Below are 20,277 nucleotides of genomic sequence, written 5' to 3'. Positions count from 1 at the left end.
GCTATTTGAGTAATGAGCAAGCAAACCTTTGGAAGATTTGGAATCAACAATGAAGAAAACCAAACAGGATTTCTATAAATACTGCAAAATTAAAATCTTGTTCACCTTCCAATGTGGCAAAAGCAACGTCCCCATAAACAAATCAGACTTTTTCAAATATATTCATTTTTTTTATAAACTAGATTCAACTGTGAGTAGCCATAAAATACCTGCTGTCCAAAGATGCCCTCATTGCATCTTTCTCATGTTTTCTTCCTTTTCCACCCGACTTCCTGAGACCCCTGTTTCGATCATTGGAAACATTCATTTAGTTAGTTTAAAAAGCCAAAAGCTTACACATACAATAGTGCTTGATTTGGATATTTACCCAAAGTCTGGAAATCTTCTTTTAGGCTTTCCTCCACTTGAAGGCTCATTAAACTCCTCTGTAATGAAGCAATAAATTTCAGTCTTGGGAGCAATGCAAGAAAAAGCCTTGCTATTCCACACATCTCAAAACAGACCTTGCATACCTTTGGAATCTTTGATCTTGCCTTTGGACTCCCTCTTCTTCGCATTTCGTGTGATACCAGAAGGAGACTGTGGTGATGAGCTGTGTTTTTGGGGCGACAAAGAGGAACTTTCAATGCTTTCAACACTCTCTCCCTGTGATGGGGACAGAGATGGGCTATTGGAATGCTCTCCTTTACTCCTGGAACCATCTCTAGTCTCGCCTGGATCATCTTTCTGTCCATTCCCAGGATAGAAGACCGGCACTGGGAGGGACAGACTCTCCTGGATGGACCTCCTCCTGCAGGGAGATTGTAGCTCCTCCTGCTCGTCCTCGCCGTCACTTTCCTGTTGGGACCAAAACCATAATTTACAAGGACAATGCAAGGAAGAGGGGATAAAAGCTATTTATATAATAGCTTTATATAAGCTCTGCCTCCAAGTAATGTTTGGCTGTTGTCTGTCTCAGTATAATGGCGCACTATTATATTGTTTATTAAAAAAAGAGAAAAAGAACAACATTCCCTAGCCTGTCAGTATGTTTAAACATCTTCTGGACAGAAGTGGTCTCACATGGCTTACAGTTCAATCACATGCCGATATTATGCTCTTTGACAGGATCACAAGCTTTTTCTTTCAGACCTGTGAGTATGACGAAGCCACAGCAAGACTCTCCTTCAGTTTGCTCCGAGACGGAGGCTGACGCCTGGACTTCTGAGCCAACAGGGCCTTTTCTCTGTGTGCACTGGTGTTCAGGCGCTCCGTTTCAGGAAGCAGCTCACTCCAGTCTTTTTCTATAGCAGAGAAAAAAACAAATGCACACCTTTTCAGCAATTTACAAGAGTTCAGAGTTTATTTGTACTTATGAATGATTTACAGATCTCAAAATAAAAGTGTGACATGTACACTTCAGTTTTGGTACCTAGATTTGAGTCAACAGACTGTGTGTGTGTGACCGAGTGCTGGCTGCTCAGTCTATCCTCTGCAGCAGATTCCTGAACAATCTGACTCTCCAAAGCTGACTGAGCTCCTCTGGACTCCAGGACAGCTATCTGTGGACAAAGCATCACACTCTGGTTCATTTCAGTATCTTACAAGTCTGGTTATATATAAGCATTTATTTTTTGAGCTGCAGTCTTACTCTGTTCTGCAAGCTCTCCAGCTGCTCCTTGTACCACTTGTCTTTTTCATCTAGACTTTTTTTCAGTTCCTCCTCTCTCTTCACAAAGTCAATCTCTCTGGGGAGGAAACAAGGAAATGTGGCTCCCATCAGGATTTAAGCTTATAAACATGTTCAGTTTTATGTGATTATCACTAAACCATGCAATTCCACAGAGATATTTTCTGCGGAGGATCACAAAATAAGAGGCTAAGTTTAGACCCAACTGTTTTTTCTGTTGTTTTTTAATGCATAGACACAAATACATATACTCTTAATTTACACATATACTCTTTTCCAAGATCTTCCCACCATCCCTGAGTTACATGGTTGATCTCAAGCGACGTCAGTGATGTAAATCCATGCAAATAATAAATAAGCACTCTCCCACACAACACAGAGACATTATTTGCTGTCACACACTCTCAGACGACTCTCTTAGACCAAAACAGTTTTCCAAAAAATATTTTAAGATGCACCGCAAACGACTGCCTTCTGGGTGTTTTGATAATGCACTCTGTATAAAACGAAGATAGTGAAATACCTCCGTTATAACGTAACAGTATGGCTGTTAATAAATGTCCATTTGGTTGTAAAGTACTGTGTTGTTACTGGAAATCCCCCTGGCTCCCTCTAGTACTTGCTTCCAGTTACAGTGTTAAGCTCTGTTCATATTTGGTGCTAACAGGCATTGTGGGTGATCAAATCACAATTGGGGAGCTCAATGTATGCAATTTCAAATGTTCAGTTCACAACTGGTATTATCTGTATATCCTGTAATAACAATTCTATAGTTTGAAACAACAGAAAGGCATCCTTCTCACATTTGCTCATGAACTGCTTCAATCAGATTTGACCAACTTAAACCAACTTTTATAAACATCTGAATTCAACAGCGATGGTTTTTTTAAACAGTGTTTTGTAATTTATGACAAACTTACTTTTGCTGGTAATCCTTAAGCAGTTTCTTGGCTTTGTTGTACTTCTTGTCCAGGGTCTCATACTGGGTCTGAGTCTCAGCTAATTGTTCATTCACAGTCTTACACAGAGCCTGGGCTTCCAGCCAGTAATTCTCCAGCTTAAGGATCTTGTCATTATTCTCCTCAATCTTAAGCTCCAGTTCAGACTCCCTGGCTTCCCACACCGATTTATCCTCCTCTGCTGCCATTAGCTGTGCAGAGAGATGGTGAATGTTAGGCTACGTTCACACTGCAGGTCTTGATGCTCAATTCCGATTTTTTGATCAAATCCGATTTTTTTGTCTGCTCGTTCACACTACAAATAAAATGCGACAGCAAACGCGGCCCACATGCGCAAAAGAAGACGTCACACACAACGCACTCTGTTTAGACCCAGAGCAAACAATATTGTTTGACTGATGGCCGTTAATATAAAGACTTCGGACTTTACGTTTCCCAATTTTTGCTTTAAGTTATTTACATAATAATGTAGATAACCTAATAATTATCCTTATTGCTGTTTTAGAGGAGCGGTGCTTCAAAGGATAGTTGCAGATTTCTGTCAGAATCTGCAGATTATACAGTACAAATAAAATGTTCACGTTTCTCCAACGTTGTCTTCCCAACAGTTTCACTGACATCTACACGGGATGGCCAGGAAGCGTTCGTGATGTCTTCTCCGGCGCTGATAATTGGCGTCTGTCTTGTGTCAGTGATGTAAAAGACGGATTTAATGCGACTTGACCATTCACACAGCAGTCGCTTTCTAAAACATCGGATATGTATCGGATTCAGGACCACATACGAAAGTGACCCAGATCGGATTTGAAAATATCGGATTTGTGCCGTTCACACTGTCATAGCATGATCGGATATGGGTCGCATAGGGTCAAAAAAAAAAAAAAAAAAAAAAATCGGATTTGATGCGCTTTCGCCTGCAGTGTGAACGTAGCCTTAGTTGGGGTTGGTAAAATAACTTAATAGATGAGCAGTGTTATTTTATTTGTTAAATACTGACTAAAAAGACACACGTCACAAATTCTGAATGTGTTTTTTTTTTCTCCACAAGTCAAACTTTGGGGTATGTAAGGTTTACTAACTCAGACTTCTGAGATGATAACTTAAAAATCTGGCCAAAAATAAATACATAAATAAATAAATAAATATTATTGCAGACATGGGTGAGCAATAAAAGAAACTCAACTTTTTCTATTTTGGTTTCTTTTTTTTTTAAAATAAAAATAGCATGGTACATATTATTTAAACTTAAGTTTTTATTACTACTGTATTATGTTATATGTTACATCAAGAGCTTCACCATACCTTTTCTTTTAACTGGTTTATTTCAGCTGTGGCAATGTTGTGTTTGAGCTGGAGCTGGGGGAAAAAGAAAATTGAATATTTTGTTACCTACATTATGTTCATTAAACACTTGAGTATTAACTTTAAATAACCAAATGTCGATAGTAATGCCTCTTTAAACTTGAAGGCCATCTGAGAGCTGTTCATGTTGGTCGGCATAAACAGGGACTCCGAATCAGGGAGTTCAAACACCTCTACATTTCGCCCAGGAGAGAAATTGGATCCCAGAATCCTTTCATCCATTCCATCGTCGTCTTCATACCGGTCCTCCTAAAATGTGATATCACACATGACATTTGATATTGCCAATAGCAACACACCCTCTGTGCACAGGACAAAGGTTAGCATGTGTCAACATTGATCCCAATGTCTGGAAGAAACACTGTAATTATTTTATCATATTCAAACACCTGTAGGTTGACTACACCTATCTGCAGTAACAAATGTAAATACTATGATGACAATTTTAGTTCATACCTTGGCTTTTCTTTCAAAGAAATTAATTTAAACAAAAGAAAAAGAATATCTCAAGGAAAGAAAATGTCACTTGCATTTATTTATTTTTGAGCCAAGCCTAATGACGTGATCATTAACTGATCACAAACAAAGAGGTGAATTCACCATTCAAGCATGCTTAAACTGCCATTAACAGCTCCACATGGGAAATCACTGGAAGCGGATGTGACATTCTGGACAGCTGTACTGCTCAGTTTTAGAACTGTTACAGCGTGAGCAACTGCTATGAATTAAATGAATAATTAAATGAATACTGGAATTTTGTGCTCCTTTTTCTCAGAATCAACCCTTAAAACATGGAGCTTTAAAAAAAAAAGGAAAAAAAAAGGGGGTGGGGTTGCTATGCTTGATAAGAGTACAGTGTTTAAAATTAAGTGAATGAATTTAATCCATCTTAGAATGAGTCAAAAAAAAAAAATTAAGAACAATGTGGATCACTTTAAAAAAGTGCCTGAAAACCTCCTGTTTGCACTGCATATCCTCTCGCTCTCTCTGCTGCAAAAGCTCAGGCCTGTGGCAGCTTGAACTTCTGAAAGCAAACATTTCACAACTCCAGCAGACAGACGGTAGTTAAATGAACACTTTCCAACACAGCCGAATGGTGACACATGGTTTACTCACAGCCAGCTGCTCATTTGCTGGTTGAGCTGAGTGGGATAGGTCAGGGCGTGGCAAAAGGAGATAGTGCTATTATCGTGGCATGTGAGCTTTATAATAATTACCAGTTTTCAAGCAGCAGACGCTTAATTTTTCTTTGGACGGTCTGATGTACAACATGGTTTTACAATTTCTGTTCACAGTACTTTAATGATGTCATGTCATCACTATGGGAATTTTCACATCTCTATCTTTCATCCCACGTGACAACAATATAGCATAAGGATGACCAATGATTAATCCCTTAAAGATATGAGAGGGGTGAAGGAGCAGCTGACTCACCTCTTCTGTTGAATGTTCATACGGGTCATCCAGGTCTTCCTGCTGCTGCTGCTGGTTCTTCTCCTGTTCTAGTGTCTCACTTATGAGGCGGGCTACCTCGCTTTGTGTTCCTGGCTTCTCCCGACCAATCAGAAACCTGTTAATGTTAACCTTGTTAGTAAACTATTTATCATAATACTTTACATGCTGCTTTGAAATACCACACTGCAGAGCATCTGTTATGCCTACTAGGGGGAAATGCAAATTTTGGGTTGCATTTCAGGCCTCCCCGTGTCACGCAGGGATGTTTGATTTTCCTATGATAAATCAGTAATATAATGCATACTTTGTGCAACCTTTCCTCAAAAGAGAAAACAAACACACCTAACCTCTGACCTCTTATGGGAAAAAAACACAGACTCAACTACTAGCTTTATTTTAATATTTTAAGATAACAGCGATACATTCTTGTTACCAGTAAGGTAGAGCTGGGCGATATGAGATTTTTTCATATCACGATATGTTTTTTTCATTTCAGGCGATAACGATATCTATCACGATATAAGCCAAATAACTATATTTGTAAGATTTAAATGTGCCGTTGCTCACAAGTAAAATGTGAAATAATCAGCAGCTTGTTTTTATTTAAATATTTATTTCCCATAATAAGTTCAACAGGGTAGATGTACTTAAGGAACATGAGACTTTTTCAGATAAATAAAGGCAAATATTGCAAACTACACAAAAGGCAGCCGCTAAAGCGTTTAAGTTTCAAAATAGGACAAACGAAACAGACTAAATTGTCAATTCCACTTAGAAACAAAATATTAATTCTAAAAATAAATCTTAGTTTGTTTTACAGAAGAACAGACAAAACTGACTAACTTTTGTCAATATCAAATAAACTGAGAACTAAAAGGAAATTCTCAATCTCTCCTTGTTGTATAGCTGAGCTTTTCAAACAGTTTTAACAGTTACTTTAGTCTGACAAAAGCCGAATGACGAATTAGCGCTTCCAGTCAGAGACTGAGGCTACGTCCACACGTATTTTTGAAAACGGAGATTTTCCATTTTCGTTTTAAAAAATAATCCCGTCCACACATAAAGGCAGAAATGAAGGAAAACGCTGCTATGAACATGCCAAAGCAGCAGGTGGCGCTAGATTCCTAACCGTGCAGAAATGTTGGCCAATCAGAAGTCTAGAAGCCTCGGTGGGAAAAAGTAAACAAAGCTGGGGCATAGAAGCAGAACAGAGTCGTATGTGTGGAGGGACAGTAACTGTGTGTATATGTAAGCATTTAAACACTGCAGAGAGTAGAATTAACAGTAACAGTATTGTAGAAATTCATTTCACCGAAACAATAACGTGGCGCAGTGTGACGCATGCACCAGTTTATTGTATTTCCAGACTTGCTTTCGGCACAATTTACAGTGCACGCTACTCTATTTTTGTCAGACTTGAAATAGCCGAAATACCTTCACACTACGGAACTTCTATGGCTCTTCCGTTTGACAATCTCTCCGGCGTTGGAACCATCATCTGTTTTCTCTTCGGTCACGCTCGGTTGATTTTTCTAGTCGGCACACTCATTTCCTCCATTACCCGCTGGCTGCTTCCCAAACAAACACACGTGCGGCTTGGCACTTGTGCTGTACGTAACAAGTCACACGACGTGACGCTGCGGCCGTGACGCTGCGGCTCTGCGCTACTTAATTTGGATTGGCTGACCTTTTTTTTTTTTTTTCTTTTTGAGGACAAGAGCGGCGAGGTCTATCGCGATAGCTTAATTTCTCTATCGAGTAAAAGTTATATCGCGATACATATCGTTATCGTTCTATCGCCCAGCTCTACAGTAAGGTATTTTAACTAAAGTTGTTTTTAATTAAAGTTTTGGAGTTTGAACTGACCTGACTGTGCCTTTGGTGTTCTTTAGCACTGTGGCAGCAAACAGTTGAGTGACTCCCACCAGACTGATACCATCCACCTCCACTATCTGGTCATTGACCTGAATGCTAAAGACAGAAAATGAGGTGATCACAAAATGGAGTATTTCAAAGTACTTCAAATGGGGAGTTATATTACACACCCCTTCTTTAGATGACAATAAAACACATCTAAATATCACAACAAACAGAAACCGAACGATTACTAAAGTGGAGAATTTCTTGAGTATATCCATTAGCTTCGTTGCAAAGTTATAAATAAACATGTTTTTTCAGGTGTGTCAGTAGCTGTGTGACATTACACTGTGGTGTAGTACACGGTGCATTTTATGCATTTTTTTTTTCTTCGAAGTCTAATCAGAAGAAGGTTGGAGCAGTGTGACTCACCGTCCATCTTTCTCAGCTGCTCCACTCTCAGTTATGGTTTTCACAAAAATCCCAAGCTTTTCCAGACCCTGGTCAGCTCCCACTCCCATTCCTATTATGCTGATACCAAGCCCATTGTCTCCTGGATAAAGAGAAAATAAGCACATTTTAAAGAATGGGTAGAAAGAACTGCATAACAGCAAACTTGAATTCCCACCTTTTAACTCTAGATAGCCTCCACATGTGAAAACATAAACGACTGGGTGAGCTCATCTGTAGCCTGTGCTATCGTCAACCTGTGAAACTGCTGGTGTTGAATACAATCTCTAGGAGTGTCGTTGACTTTTGGGGGGGTTTGGCAGCTTCATGCCATGTGTATACTTGGAAGATGAAGATGTAAAGCTTTGGCACGTAGAGTTAAATTTAATAATATTTTAATACATTAATGATTGGCAAGCTATCACCTCTCTTTATATTTTCAATGTCAGCACATCCTTGCAAAATTGTTTTTAGGTCTATGCACACCATACGCCATCATTTGATTAAAGAAACTGCTGACTGTCATAAATACTATTAATGCAAATCTATTCCAAAGTTACAATGGTCAACTGTTAAGATCTGTGAACATACGGTTGGCTTTGGAGAACAAACTTATCTTATTCTTTAATATGTGTTATTTATTCATTTAGTTATGGAAAACCCACCTTTCTCAATCTCCACGGGAAACACGTCCATCTTCTCCACCCTCTTCTCCAGCTCATACTCTGCAGATGCTGCAACTGGGTCAACATCATCGTTACGCCGATCGTATTCCTCATTAGAGAAGGTACTGAAAACCTGTGGCAAGAAAAATAGTCCATAGCATCAACAGAGTCGTTCTACGTCCTGACCTGGCAGATAAGCATCACACAAATTTATGAGTTAAATCCACAGGATCCTCACAGGCACAGGCTTTTTTTTGTTTCTTTTTAATAAATCTCGGCAAGCTTAACAAGGACACATTCTTGATATGGTTTGGGGAAGAAGGAATTTCACTCATGCACTGATCTTTGCTAGAGAAAATAAGTCATCAGTTCACTCACTACTTAACTGTAACAACGTGCTGGGCGACAGCTGAACCCATTGACTTGGACCAGTTTCACTAACATTTGCTCTTTCAAGTTCTGTTACACTTTCACCATTTTTGTCACCATTGGGTTTAACTTAGGATATATAGTAGCTTACATTTATAGTATTGATCTTCATGTCTTGAATCAAAGTAAAATGTCAGTGACACTAAAGCTCAAGAGACATTTTAAAACATGCTCTATGTAAGAAGTTGTGAACTTTGCAAGCAGGCTTCACAAAGTACTGGATGTGTCCCAAAGGCAGCATGTGTGTGCAATTATAAAGCACACACAAGCCGTATGTCAGAACAAGAGCAGCATGGAAAGCGGGGCGCAGCTGGGGGAACCAAGCAGTGGATGTAGCAATGATCAATATTCAAAGACGACAAGTGCGGCCATCAGCACAGGAAAAAGAGACACAGGAGGAAAAACCCCCAAAAACATTAGCCTTGGTTAGCAGGCATTATCCAGGGCTCGGAAACAGCCCCATGGTTTAAAACACACAGCAAGACAACAAGTTCCATTTATCCATTTAGCAGAAATTATATTCATAATCCACTTTGAAAAACAACAAGGGTCAAGCCAAAGTGAGCAGCATAATACTGGGAAAAATGGACATTGATCGCCATCTGTGGTCACTCAGTTATTAAAATATGTAACCCAAAAATACTTTGATTAAAACAAGATAATTTTTTTCCAGCAAAATGCCATAAAGTGAAGACAGCAAATTACATTTGGTATTACAGATATAACATTACTGTTTTTAAAAGAAGAAAAGAAAAAGAAGTAGATTACAGTTTAGCAGACTCCATCAGAAGCTAATGCCTGATTATGCATTGGTAAGATAACCCCCCTGCTTGGCATTCATTGTTAATCTTAATCTGGGTGGAGTTATAATGATGCCAGTGTCAGTGTTTAATAGTACATCCACGCAGGTATGTAAAGGTTTTAGAGAAAACCGCTCTAAGCCAGAAGGCATCTTTTTCAGGAAAGGCCTCGGATATTTCAGCAAGACAATACTAAACTACATACTGCAGCTATTACAACAGCTTTACAGTAGACAAGTACGTATGCTGAGCTGTACTGCCTGTACTGCTGTTCCCAGATATTTATAGACTGTTGCAAAAAGAAAAGAAAGAATTGGTGTTGTAGATTAAAAGCAATATTATTAATTTCTCAAAATATAAATGTAGGGTTCTAAAAAATGTAGGTTTTTTTGTTTCATTAACAGAGCATTCTCATGAAACAATTTTTTTTTTTTTTTTTTTTTTTAAAAACAGAAAATTTCACATGAATCTTGTAACTATTAAGCAGATGTATTGTGCTCTAGTGTACATTCCTGGGAAACACTAAAACAAGAATCCTAGAACAAAAGATGACACAAACAAAAAACAGAAACTACAAAGTCTATAGGATTAGACTGATTGAGACATTTACCTTCAGATTAAATGATGTAATTAAATAAACATTTCCACTGAGGTCTAGATCCTGCAGCATGTCAAGACTTGAGGAATCAACCACAAACAATCTCATCCTTCCTCAGTCTTTCTTTCTCCTCACAATGTAGCCTTTGGATGAAGCCCAAATACACTGCTGATAGCAAGTTTCCCGAATAACTCACTAAGCTTTATGTTAAATCTGTCAGAGTGAATTACTGCAACCATTTCTGTTTTACAACATCCCACTGATTATCATCAAAGTGGACACATGGAATACATAACACTGCTTCCTTTAGCAGTCTTTTACAGAGGGGAATTCAGACACAGGTCAGTTATACCTTAATGTTCCTCACGGCTTCATTCAGACATAACCATGACAGTGCTGCAGAGTCATTTCCTGTTAAATCCTGTCTCAGTGACGGGGATAATTTATTTTTAGTATTTCAAGAAGTTACTACTGCTGTGCAATAGCACATGCAATTATCTTGCTTTGGAAAGCATGGGGTATATCCAAGATCCTAGAACCTGTTCTTTTATATGCTATATTACATATCTCCAGCAATTTATTTATTTAAGCAGTGCTATGCAAAAGACCCACATCTGAATAGCTTTTGCAGTGTGAGACCACTGTGAGGAGTCTAGATGGATTTATAGTCTAGGAAGAAACGCTATTACTAGTTACACTAGTATAGCATTTCAAACCCCTTTAAAAAAATAAATAAATAAATACCGTATTTCCCGGACTACAAAGCGCACCTAAATATTAGCCGCACAAGCTAAAATCAGGAGAAAATCCTGTTTTGTACATACATTAGCCGCACCTGACCAAAAGCCGCAGGTGTTTCAATGTTGACTTATCATATGTAAGAGAATATGCACAAAGGGAATTGTCAGGAAAGAGATGGCTGTTTGGAGACATCACTTTTATTAATATTTTGAAAAACAAGTTATGGGTACATATTTGCACATGTAGTACATAACAGTAGCCTACAGCACACCAGAAAAATAGATTTGGACTACCTTTTAGGCTCAGGTGCAGTGACACAGCTTTAACAAGAAGAAAAGTCAGTCATTCACCACCATCTTTCTCTTCTTCCTGCGCACTAAAACCACCAAAGTCCTCTTCTCCAGTGTCGGATACAAACAGGCTCAGGATGGCTTCGTCATCCACTCTTCTTCTCTCCTTCGTTGTCACTTTCAAAACCAAAGAAATCCTCATTGTCAGTGTCAGAGTCGAACACCCTCAGAAGGGCCGTGGCGGTGTCCTCCTCTCCATCATGCAGCAGTCCAGCCCTTCAAAATCCGTTGGTGATCGTGGATGTTTTCACACTTTTCCACGCTGTCAGAATCCACCGGTGGAGTTGGGCATAACTTGCAAGTTTATCGCTGCTCATCATCCACGACTTCCGCTGAACGCGTACCGCTACTTTGAAGTTTGTTTTTCGCGCTACTTCGTACGGCACTACGTTGCCTGGCGGACGGACATGTGACTAACATACCACTCTTGAACCCCGATCCTTCCGCCAGGCAACGTAGTGCCGTACAACAGCGGAACACACAAAACAAATCGTCTTACGATATGACAAAAATCACGGACAATCCATAGAAAAGCCGCACCTGACTAAAAGCCGCAGGGTTCAAAGCTTGTGCAAAAAGTAGCGGCTTATAGCCCGACATTTACGGTACTGAAATAATGTTATTCCAGGTGTAGAATTAATATTCCTGTGCTCCCTTCCCACATGTCTTTTTTTTTTTTTTAAATCTACATCAAACTAAAGCAAGGTGTCTATACATAGTGTGAAGCTTACATATTTCTATTTAACAACAAGCCACTCAAACACATGAGGGTTACTAATACTGCAAGTCTGTGACTGTCTTTATAAATAGAAGTGGCAGCTATTAATTTATGCAGTTTACATGGATTTATCAGAACTCAGCAAAAGTCTTCACTAAGGATAAAATCTACTGTTTGGTTTATACTTTAAAGAGTTAGTAGTTGAGGGATGAAAATGTAGGTTAATGGAATGCAACAAGCACCACTGAATCCTGGTCTGTGGCATTAGCTGAGGAGCAGCTTGGCTTCTACCCCATACCTTTCCCTGATCTCTCACGTCTGACTTCCCTGTTGCCATGGACTCCTGGGCCTTTTTCAAACAATGTCCTGTTCTGTCCAGAAACCTAATCACTCAACCGCTGTCTTCTTTGCAAGAAAGAGAAAAATCTGTCTTTATTAGCGTCTCCCTTTACAAAAACACCCTTAAACACAGCTCGCAGTTTCCAGATCAGACAGATAAATTCATTTTCATTTTATGTGCAGAACGTGCCCAGCACAGTAACCACTTGAAATGTAAACACGCAAATGTCGATCAGACAACTGACTCCAACAAGTATGAGAAACCAAAGAATGGAAGAACTAAAAAAATTCCTTTAAGTTTATACAGAACAAGGTATTTAGTGCGCATGGGAACCAGACAAATCCAAGAGCTCGTGTTTCATTTGCTCTGGTTCCCCTCCCGATCAAACAAATTTCCACACAGACTTGCTCGTGCTGGGCCAATCACAGCTGTTTGTGTAATATGGGTGGGTTTAAGATAATGATCAGCCTCTCCTCACACTGTAGTTTTCTTACATTTTGCCATCATTTAGTAGTGCATCACATGCAAGGTTATTATACACAACTAAAGGCTCAACTATCACGCTTTCTTATTTTAATAGAAAACTGGACTTGAAATAAAAATGACCATAAACTGAAAGAATACTTATTTACTACCTTTAGAAAATACAAAACTGTAATGCTGATCATGTGTTTTGTTACTTCTACCCTTAATTGACCCCTTTCTTTGATTTCTGGTTCTTTGGTTCTTTAGTAAATTAATAAAATAAGACGTACTTTAAGTATGCCATCTATACGTTTCCATGTCTTTCAATACACTAGCTGTCTGCAACATATGATATCTTAACAACTCCCACAACTGTAATGGTTGTCTGTTCTCTCCATGTGGGCTCACATGCACAGATGGATACATGCCCACACCCAAACTGAAATCCTTTCCATCTTTCCCTCCCCACAACAGAATACCAGTGTGGGAAATGAGTCAGCAGCTGTGAGGAAAAGTCAACCCAGAGAAATATTTTGCCAATGCAAAAAAAACAAAAAAAACAAGGGCTGACCACTGATTTGGAAAGCTCATAATGTAAGCAGACCTACAAAAAGACAACAAATCAAAACATGCTGTGGGAGCTAGATGGGGCAGGGGTGGTGGTCTGGCACAGATCAGAGAGTAAATGGGAAAAAAAAAAGCAAAGGGGCCCAGTGCTGTGATCCTGGGTAAATGCACCAGCAAACAGAAAAATATGCATCTACTACTTCCTGCATGCATTCTCCTAAAATGAGTTTGTAGAGTTCACCATGACTGACTGTAAGTCAAGTTTGAGTTTGCCTTTTTTAGACTTCAAAGTGTAAAGAACTGCAGCAGGAAGAGGTGGAGTCTGAGAAGCGCACAGTGCCATAACAGAGTCAAATTTCCAAAAGGAGCGCAAACATAAACAGGTTGAACAGGTTTGTTTATAAATAGCACAAAAGCCACTTTTGTACAGCAAGAGCTTCTGAAAACTACAGTTATCTTTGAGTGAAATATACACAGCATCTGTTAAATGTGCTCGCTGGTAAAGGGATAATGAAACCGTTTAAGGCCATCACAATCAAGACTCATCCCATGCCAAGCTGTTTAATGAACAGCATTGAGCTGACGGCATTAGTATTCTGCCCTGTTTCGTCAGAGTCACTCACCAGTCCAGGTGGCTGAAGCAAAATCGAATCCCCTCCATTTGTTGGATCAGGGTGGGACCAAGTCAGACAAATTCCCCAACACAAGACCCATTTTAGTTAGGAAATGGAAAGCATAACGCTAAGGGGTGGATTGGCTGCAGAGGGTAGCATCCAAATGTCAACCCCCCCCCCCCCCCCCTTTTTTTTTTAAACTTTCTATGTAAAATACAACTAGAAGGACAAGCCTTCTGCCTTGCTTCAATTAAGTTTAGCTTGGCAAAAATGGGGGGGGGGGGGGGACGACACTCCTGGCTCTCCCGGTTTTTCACCTCATTTTAAAGTCATTAAACTGTGATCTTCATGACAGTTGAAATGTCTAAAGATCCCAAACAAAAGCTTTACTGCGGGCATATGGGACACCAACCAATAAAAGAAGGTGCGTGCTTGGGCGGCAACCCATGTGTACAGTGTAATCACCAACAGTGCAAACAAAGAAAGATGTGCTATGAACTGTACAATCCTAAACCACACCCTGTGTGTTTGAGAAAGGACAATACAGTCACTTGACCAGCAACTGCTAGTAACACTTCCTGTGACTCTGTAAGTGCAGCAAAGCAGCAGGTGCAGATCCTTTTTTTGTGTGTTATGAACCACTTATGTATAATGTTCAAATTTCTTTGTGTGCAACACAACACACAAAACCGTGACAATTTGGACAGATGTAGAAAATATGTGGCCCGACAGTGATTTTGCAGACTTTGACCCCAAACAGCTAACACACCTACAGGAGAGATTGTTTATTTTAAAGAGTTCATTTGATCATGCTTGATGTTTTGCTCTATTACAGTGTTCAGGAAGAATGAGAAATCCAGGTTATACAAACATACTGTGCTACACGAAGATTTGTTTAATGGTTTATAGTAGAGCTGGGCGATATGAGATTTTTTCATATCACGATATGTTTTTTCCATTTCAGGCGATAACGATATCTATCACGATATAAGCCAAATAACTATATTTGTAAGATTTAAATGTGCCGTTGCTCACAAGTAAAATGTGAAATAATCAGCAGCTTGTTTTTATTTATTTATTATATTATTTATTTCCCATAATAAGTTCAACAGGGTAGATGTACTTAAGGAACATGAGACTTTTTCAGATAAATAAAGGCAAATATTGCAAACTACACAAAAGGCAGCCGCTAAAGCGTTTAAGTTTCAAAATAGAACAAACGAAACAGACTACTAAATTGTCAATTCCACTTAGAAACAAAATATTAATTCTAAAAATAAATCTTAGTTTGTTTTACAGAAGAACAGACAAAACTGACTAACTTTTGTCAATATCAAATAAACTGAGAACTAAAAGGAAATTCTCAATCTCTCCTTGTTGTATAGCTGAGCTTTTCAAACAGTTTTAACAGTTACTTTAGTCTGACAAAAGCCGAATGACGAATTAGCGCTTCCAGTCAGAGACTGAGGCTACGTCCACACGTACACGGGTATTTTTGAAAACGGAGATTTTCCGTTTCCGTTTTAAAAAATAATCCCGTCCACACATAAAGGCAGAAATGAAGGAAAACGCTGCTATGAACATGCCAAAACAGCAGGTGGCGCTAGATTCCTAACCGTGCAGAAATGTTGGCCAATCAGAAGTCTAGAAGCCTCGGTGGGAAAAAGTAAACAAAGCTGGGGCATAGAAGCAGAACCGAGTCGTATGCGTGGAGGGACAGTAACTGTGTGTATATGTAAGCATTTAAACACTGCAGAGAGTAGAATTAACAGTATTGTAGAAATTCATTTCACCGAAACAATAACGTGGCGCACAGTGTGACGCATGCACCAGTTCATTGTATTTCCAGACTTGCTTTCGGCACAATTTACAGTGCACGCTACTCTGTTTTTTGTCAGACTTGAAATAGCCGAAATACCTTCACACTACGGAACTTCTATGGCTCTTCCGTTCGACAATCTCTCCGGCGTTGGAACCATTATCTGTTTTCTCTTCGGTCACGCTCGGTTGATTTTTCTAGTCGGCACACTCATTTCCTCCATTACCCGCTGGCTGCTTCCCAAACAAACACACATGCGGCTTGGCACTTGTGCTGTACGTTACAAGTCACGCGACGTGACGCTGCGGCTGTGATTGGTTCGGCTCTGCGCTACTTAATTTGGATTGGCTGATCTTTTTTTTTTTTTTTTTTTTTTTTTTTTTTAAGAGGACAAGAGCGGCGAGGTCTATCGCGATAGCTTAATTTCTCTATCGAGTAAAAGTTATATCGCGATACATATCGTTATCGTTCTATCGCCCAGCTCTAGTTTATAGGCATGTCCTTGTTCAGAATTTGTTTGGTGACGATTAAAAACAGACAGTCGGCTCTCTGAGTGACCATTTTGCTTTTAAATCCGAGTATGTACGATATGATATATAAGAGCATGTAGACTTCATCAGACAGTGTCACAGTAACAAAAACTAGACTTCAACAGTGCAGTGCCTTGGTAAATGACTCCAGTGTTTTGGCAGTTTTTCCTTGTGTAAATGGGCCACGTTAATGTCAACATTTCATTGTTATTCTGTTGTCTAACAACAGGAGCAGAAAAATATGCCCGTAAGAAGAGACTGATTGTGAATTCAGCTGTATCGAAATATGATATAAATGAGTGCAGAGAAGAGAGAAGAAAACAAAACAGATGTAAACTGAACAGAAAGCCAGCTGTGTTTAGCTGCAATGAAAAAGACAAAGCAAAATTAAGTCCAAGTAACACACGACTCTTCTCTATTGGTTATAAATTGGTCAAGTTTCCACAGTTCATGGCCAGCATTTTATTTTCCTGGAGATCTGATCTGTGTACAGTGATTAAAGCTAATCATTATGTTGACCACATTAGATGCACCAGGCAATGTTTGGTTTCTTTTACTGAAACTATCAGACTCAAGGGGGAAAAGCAAAAAACTCCTATTACCTCAGAACACCAGGTTACTGTTGTTCGAGTCAGAATTAAGATGTTTGTACATTAGTCATACCAACACATTAACTAGTTATGCATTCTGCAAGGTAAAATTACTGTTTTTGTTATCAGCAGAGACTGATGGTTTTAACCAAGACAACAGCTTCAGTTCCTTTTTATAAAGAGTGGTCTGACAACAGCTTCTACCTAAAAAAACAACTTTAAATACAGCCTACAGTTAAACTCCCAATGATCTTTAAGTCTGCTAAAATACATTTTGCTCCTGTCCATGCACAGTAGTGCAGGTTAGCAGCATGCTTTGATACTCCGTTATCAGTAAATTCTAGCTCAATTCCAGCCTATTAGTTACCCATTTTCTAAGTAGAAAGAGGGGGAAACTGGCATGCAAACGTTCTTGTTACAAAGGGGCTGAAAGACTGCTGGGAATAAGAGACTTTACATATTCACAACTCGTACTTTCATTTAGAAAATTCTCAGCAGAAATGTATTTTAATGATATGGGACCTGTAATGCAGTAGTGCAACATTTTATCCTGCTGATTCAGCTAGAAGGCCTCACAGGCTAACAGCACAGCAACATTTCCTTGTCCTATTAAAGTGTAACTATCCTACCTGCTTTATTTTCAACACCTTTATTCATCTTATATAGAACATCATGAGTATCATATTCGTGAAATGCATTTGGTAGTCAATCATTTGGTATTTTACATGTTGCTGGACTGCCTTAGAAGAGCTCTTCATCCAGCGTGATTCGTTTTGACACTGGACATGTCTGTCTTTCCTCCATAAAGAGGAAAGACATGTCCAGTGTCTTTCCTTCATAAAGAGGACCTTTGTTTCACACAGCACACCTCCTCCGTCAATAATACTCAGGTTACTTAGAGAGTTAATACTGTTCTGAGGCAGAGTACAAAGAACTTCCTCTCTCCTAGTCAGCTACAACTCAAGTGCACTCAGTCCCAGTGCCAACTCTGACTAATAGACAGTGGAGAATGATGCTGTGCTAGCAAAAGGCTTTAGTTTTCCAGGTAGGAATGTTCGCTGTGGGACAATCATGAGAGCACAACCAGCCCACGCTGTTGTGGTCCAAATCCGGGCAGATATCATCGTTTTAACAAACTCCTGCCCTATGATGCAGTGTGTGCATCAATCAGCCCTACTTTTCAAAAAGAATCACAGTCTAAGTAGAGCCACATAGAATATCCACCTGATCACATATTTGTCTGTTGCATAAGGTATCTGGTTTTCAGTTTCTATATTTGGGCGTTCATTATCTTTTGTTTTCAAATGGGAAACTATTTAACCACACAGCCCTGAAGCCTCAACATACTTTTCACTCCAGACAATGATCATCATGTCATGTCACGTCATTATCGACATCTTGGCGACATCAGTGAAAGATTCCACCACTTTTCTCAGTCTTTTAGCAACTCTTTCCCAAACTAAATAAATAAATCACCAACCTAAAAATCTATGGACAGTAATGCTGCCAATCTCAAGTCTTCTCTACCACGAGAATGCTGCTCAGTCTGAGCTAGCTAAACTGTACACACAAAGGTGTCACCCAAAAAAAGTCTTTACATAGCCTGAGGAAAAACGTAAGAAACTTGGTTTCTTCTGTCTTTTTCTCAGAGTGATACTTGTAAATGTAGCTAAAAATCACAGGCATCATCTTCAACTTATATCTTTAGTTACTTGTCAAGTAACGTCTCAAATATCTGAAGCAAAAACAAGCTCGTATTGTGGACAGCACTCATACTAACTAACATTAGTCCATACATGTAAATCAACAGGGAAATTCATTTTAACATCATTGATCAAAATCCATCCAACCTAACCACTTATTTACCTGAGGAGGGGCTGGAGCCTATGCCACTGACAAAGGGTGAGAAGTTGCGAGTCAACCAAGTAAGATTAATAACTAGGTGTACTTACTACACTGCCGACTTGCCCACATCATGGATGACAATATCCATAATGTGCATCCACATACTGTCCACACAGCAATCAGTGCTCTGGTTAGATGTGCCACATATTGATCAAAATTGTGGTTCTTTTTCAGAATTGACTATGTATGCACCACCTGATGCACCATCAGTGAAGCAAACATTTTGACCTAGCAAACTATGACACACTTGTTTTTTTGTTATGAACAAAGTAACTCATTCGTTAGTTGAGAAAACTGATTTATATATAATTCATTATATATAAATCAGTTTTCTGAAAACGAGATGTCCAAGGCTAAGAGGGATAGTGGATATACTGGCCAACGGATGTTGAATATGAAGCTGCCAGGCAGGAAGAAAAAAGGAAGACCACAAAGATTCATGGATGCAGTGAAAAAGGACATGCAGAGCATTGGTGTAATAGAGGAAGATGCTAGGGTGGGATTGACACAAATGAGCCACTGTGGTGACCCCTAAAGGGAGCAGCCGAAAGAAGAAGAAAACAGTATATTAAAAGGACTATAATTTTCATATTGTTCACATACTTAAGTGTCATGCCAGCAGTTTAGTATGTGAAAATTTGGAACAAGCCCTGCAGATGCCCACTGATACAAACTTACATATGAACTAATTTAACCTGATATCAAGGAGTTCTCTTTTACAGACAGTGAATTGCTACAGAGAAGACAGCTTAGTGTTTTGCTGTGACATGTGTCTATAAAGCTGTGTTTATTCCTGTCATAGCTAGATTTTGGGGGGCTAAGGCACACAGTTTGTGTCCCCTTCAGGCCAGGTCAGCTTCTGGTCCCCTCTCTCAGGACCCCCTACCAGGATGACTGGGATAGGGAGGAGGACCCCACACCCTCAGATAACAGCACATTTCAAGGCCTGGATAAACACTGGGCTGTTCAAATGCTGTGTGAAATCTGCTGGTGTGATTCGTTTCCCCTGTTTTAGCAAAAAGTTGATGAGATATGATGACAGTTAAGTATCAGTAGCAGGAAAAAAATAAATAAATCACTTCTGCTTCACACCCCCTAATAACTAGGTGGTGATGTTTGCGCTCGTGATCTGTGTCAATACCAAAAGAGATTACATCAGCTGAAAAACAAGAGTGCAAACGTCTACAATATATAAAACAAATGATAGTACAGGGTTGTCTTTGCTACATCTAAATTCAATGTGATGCATTATCCCCTAGTCTAGAAGTCTGTATATTCCCACTTATGTGCCTACTCTAGGAAGATGAAATTCACCACTGCTTATTTGGGGAATTATGTTTTTAAAACAGGGACTGAAAGAGAAACATCCCAGAGGAATTTGTGCAGAGGAATTT

The 20,277-nt window shown here is 39.3% G+C and overlaps 1 protein-coding gene across 4 annotated transcripts in view; it reads right to left on the bottom strand.

The window, feature by feature from the left end:
• The window catches only part of ppp1r9ala (protein phosphatase 1 regulatory subunit 9A-like A), a 29,360-nt gene that overhangs the window by 5,020 nt on the left and 4,063 nt on the right, over nucleotides 1-20,277 (bottom strand). For 3 of the 4 annotated variants that reach the window (XM_085383580.1, XM_085383581.1, XM_085383583.1), the window contains exons 3-15: nucleotides 8,418-8,550; nucleotides 7,735-7,855; nucleotides 7,312-7,416; nucleotides 5,425-5,560; nucleotides 4,081-4,239; nucleotides 3,931-3,984; nucleotides 2,590-2,819; nucleotides 1,631-1,727; nucleotides 1,412-1,541; nucleotides 1,132-1,283; nucleotides 513-837; nucleotides 368-425; nucleotides 210-281 (exon numbers count right to left, since the gene is read on the bottom strand). In XM_085383580.1, coding sequence (XP_085239706.1) covers nucleotides 210-281; nucleotides 368-425; nucleotides 513-837; nucleotides 1,132-1,283; nucleotides 1,412-1,541; nucleotides 1,631-1,727; nucleotides 2,590-2,819; nucleotides 3,931-3,984; nucleotides 4,081-4,239; nucleotides 5,425-5,560; nucleotides 7,312-7,416; nucleotides 7,735-7,855; nucleotides 8,418-8,550 — 1,772 coding nt within the window. The remainder of the gene's footprint in view (nucleotides 1-209; nucleotides 282-367; nucleotides 426-512; nucleotides 838-1,131; nucleotides 1,284-1,411; nucleotides 1,542-1,630; nucleotides 1,728-2,589; nucleotides 2,820-3,930; nucleotides 3,985-4,080; nucleotides 4,240-5,424; nucleotides 5,561-7,311; nucleotides 7,417-7,734; nucleotides 7,856-8,417; nucleotides 8,551-20,277) is intronic. The other variant, XM_085383582.1, reaches the window with a different exon arrangement.

The sequence above is a fragment of the Rhamphochromis longiceps genome, linkage group LG16 (assembly GCF_057381845.1).
Source record: "Rhamphochromis longiceps isolate RC_006_pf linkage group LG16, R_longiceps_female_GT1.1, whole genome shotgun sequence".
Classification (NCBI taxonomy): domain Eukaryota; kingdom Metazoa; phylum Chordata; class Actinopteri; order Cichliformes; family Cichlidae; genus Rhamphochromis; species Rhamphochromis longiceps.
Note: the sequence above shows the minus strand (reverse complement) of the source record. Positions and strands in the feature narration are given on the sequence as shown.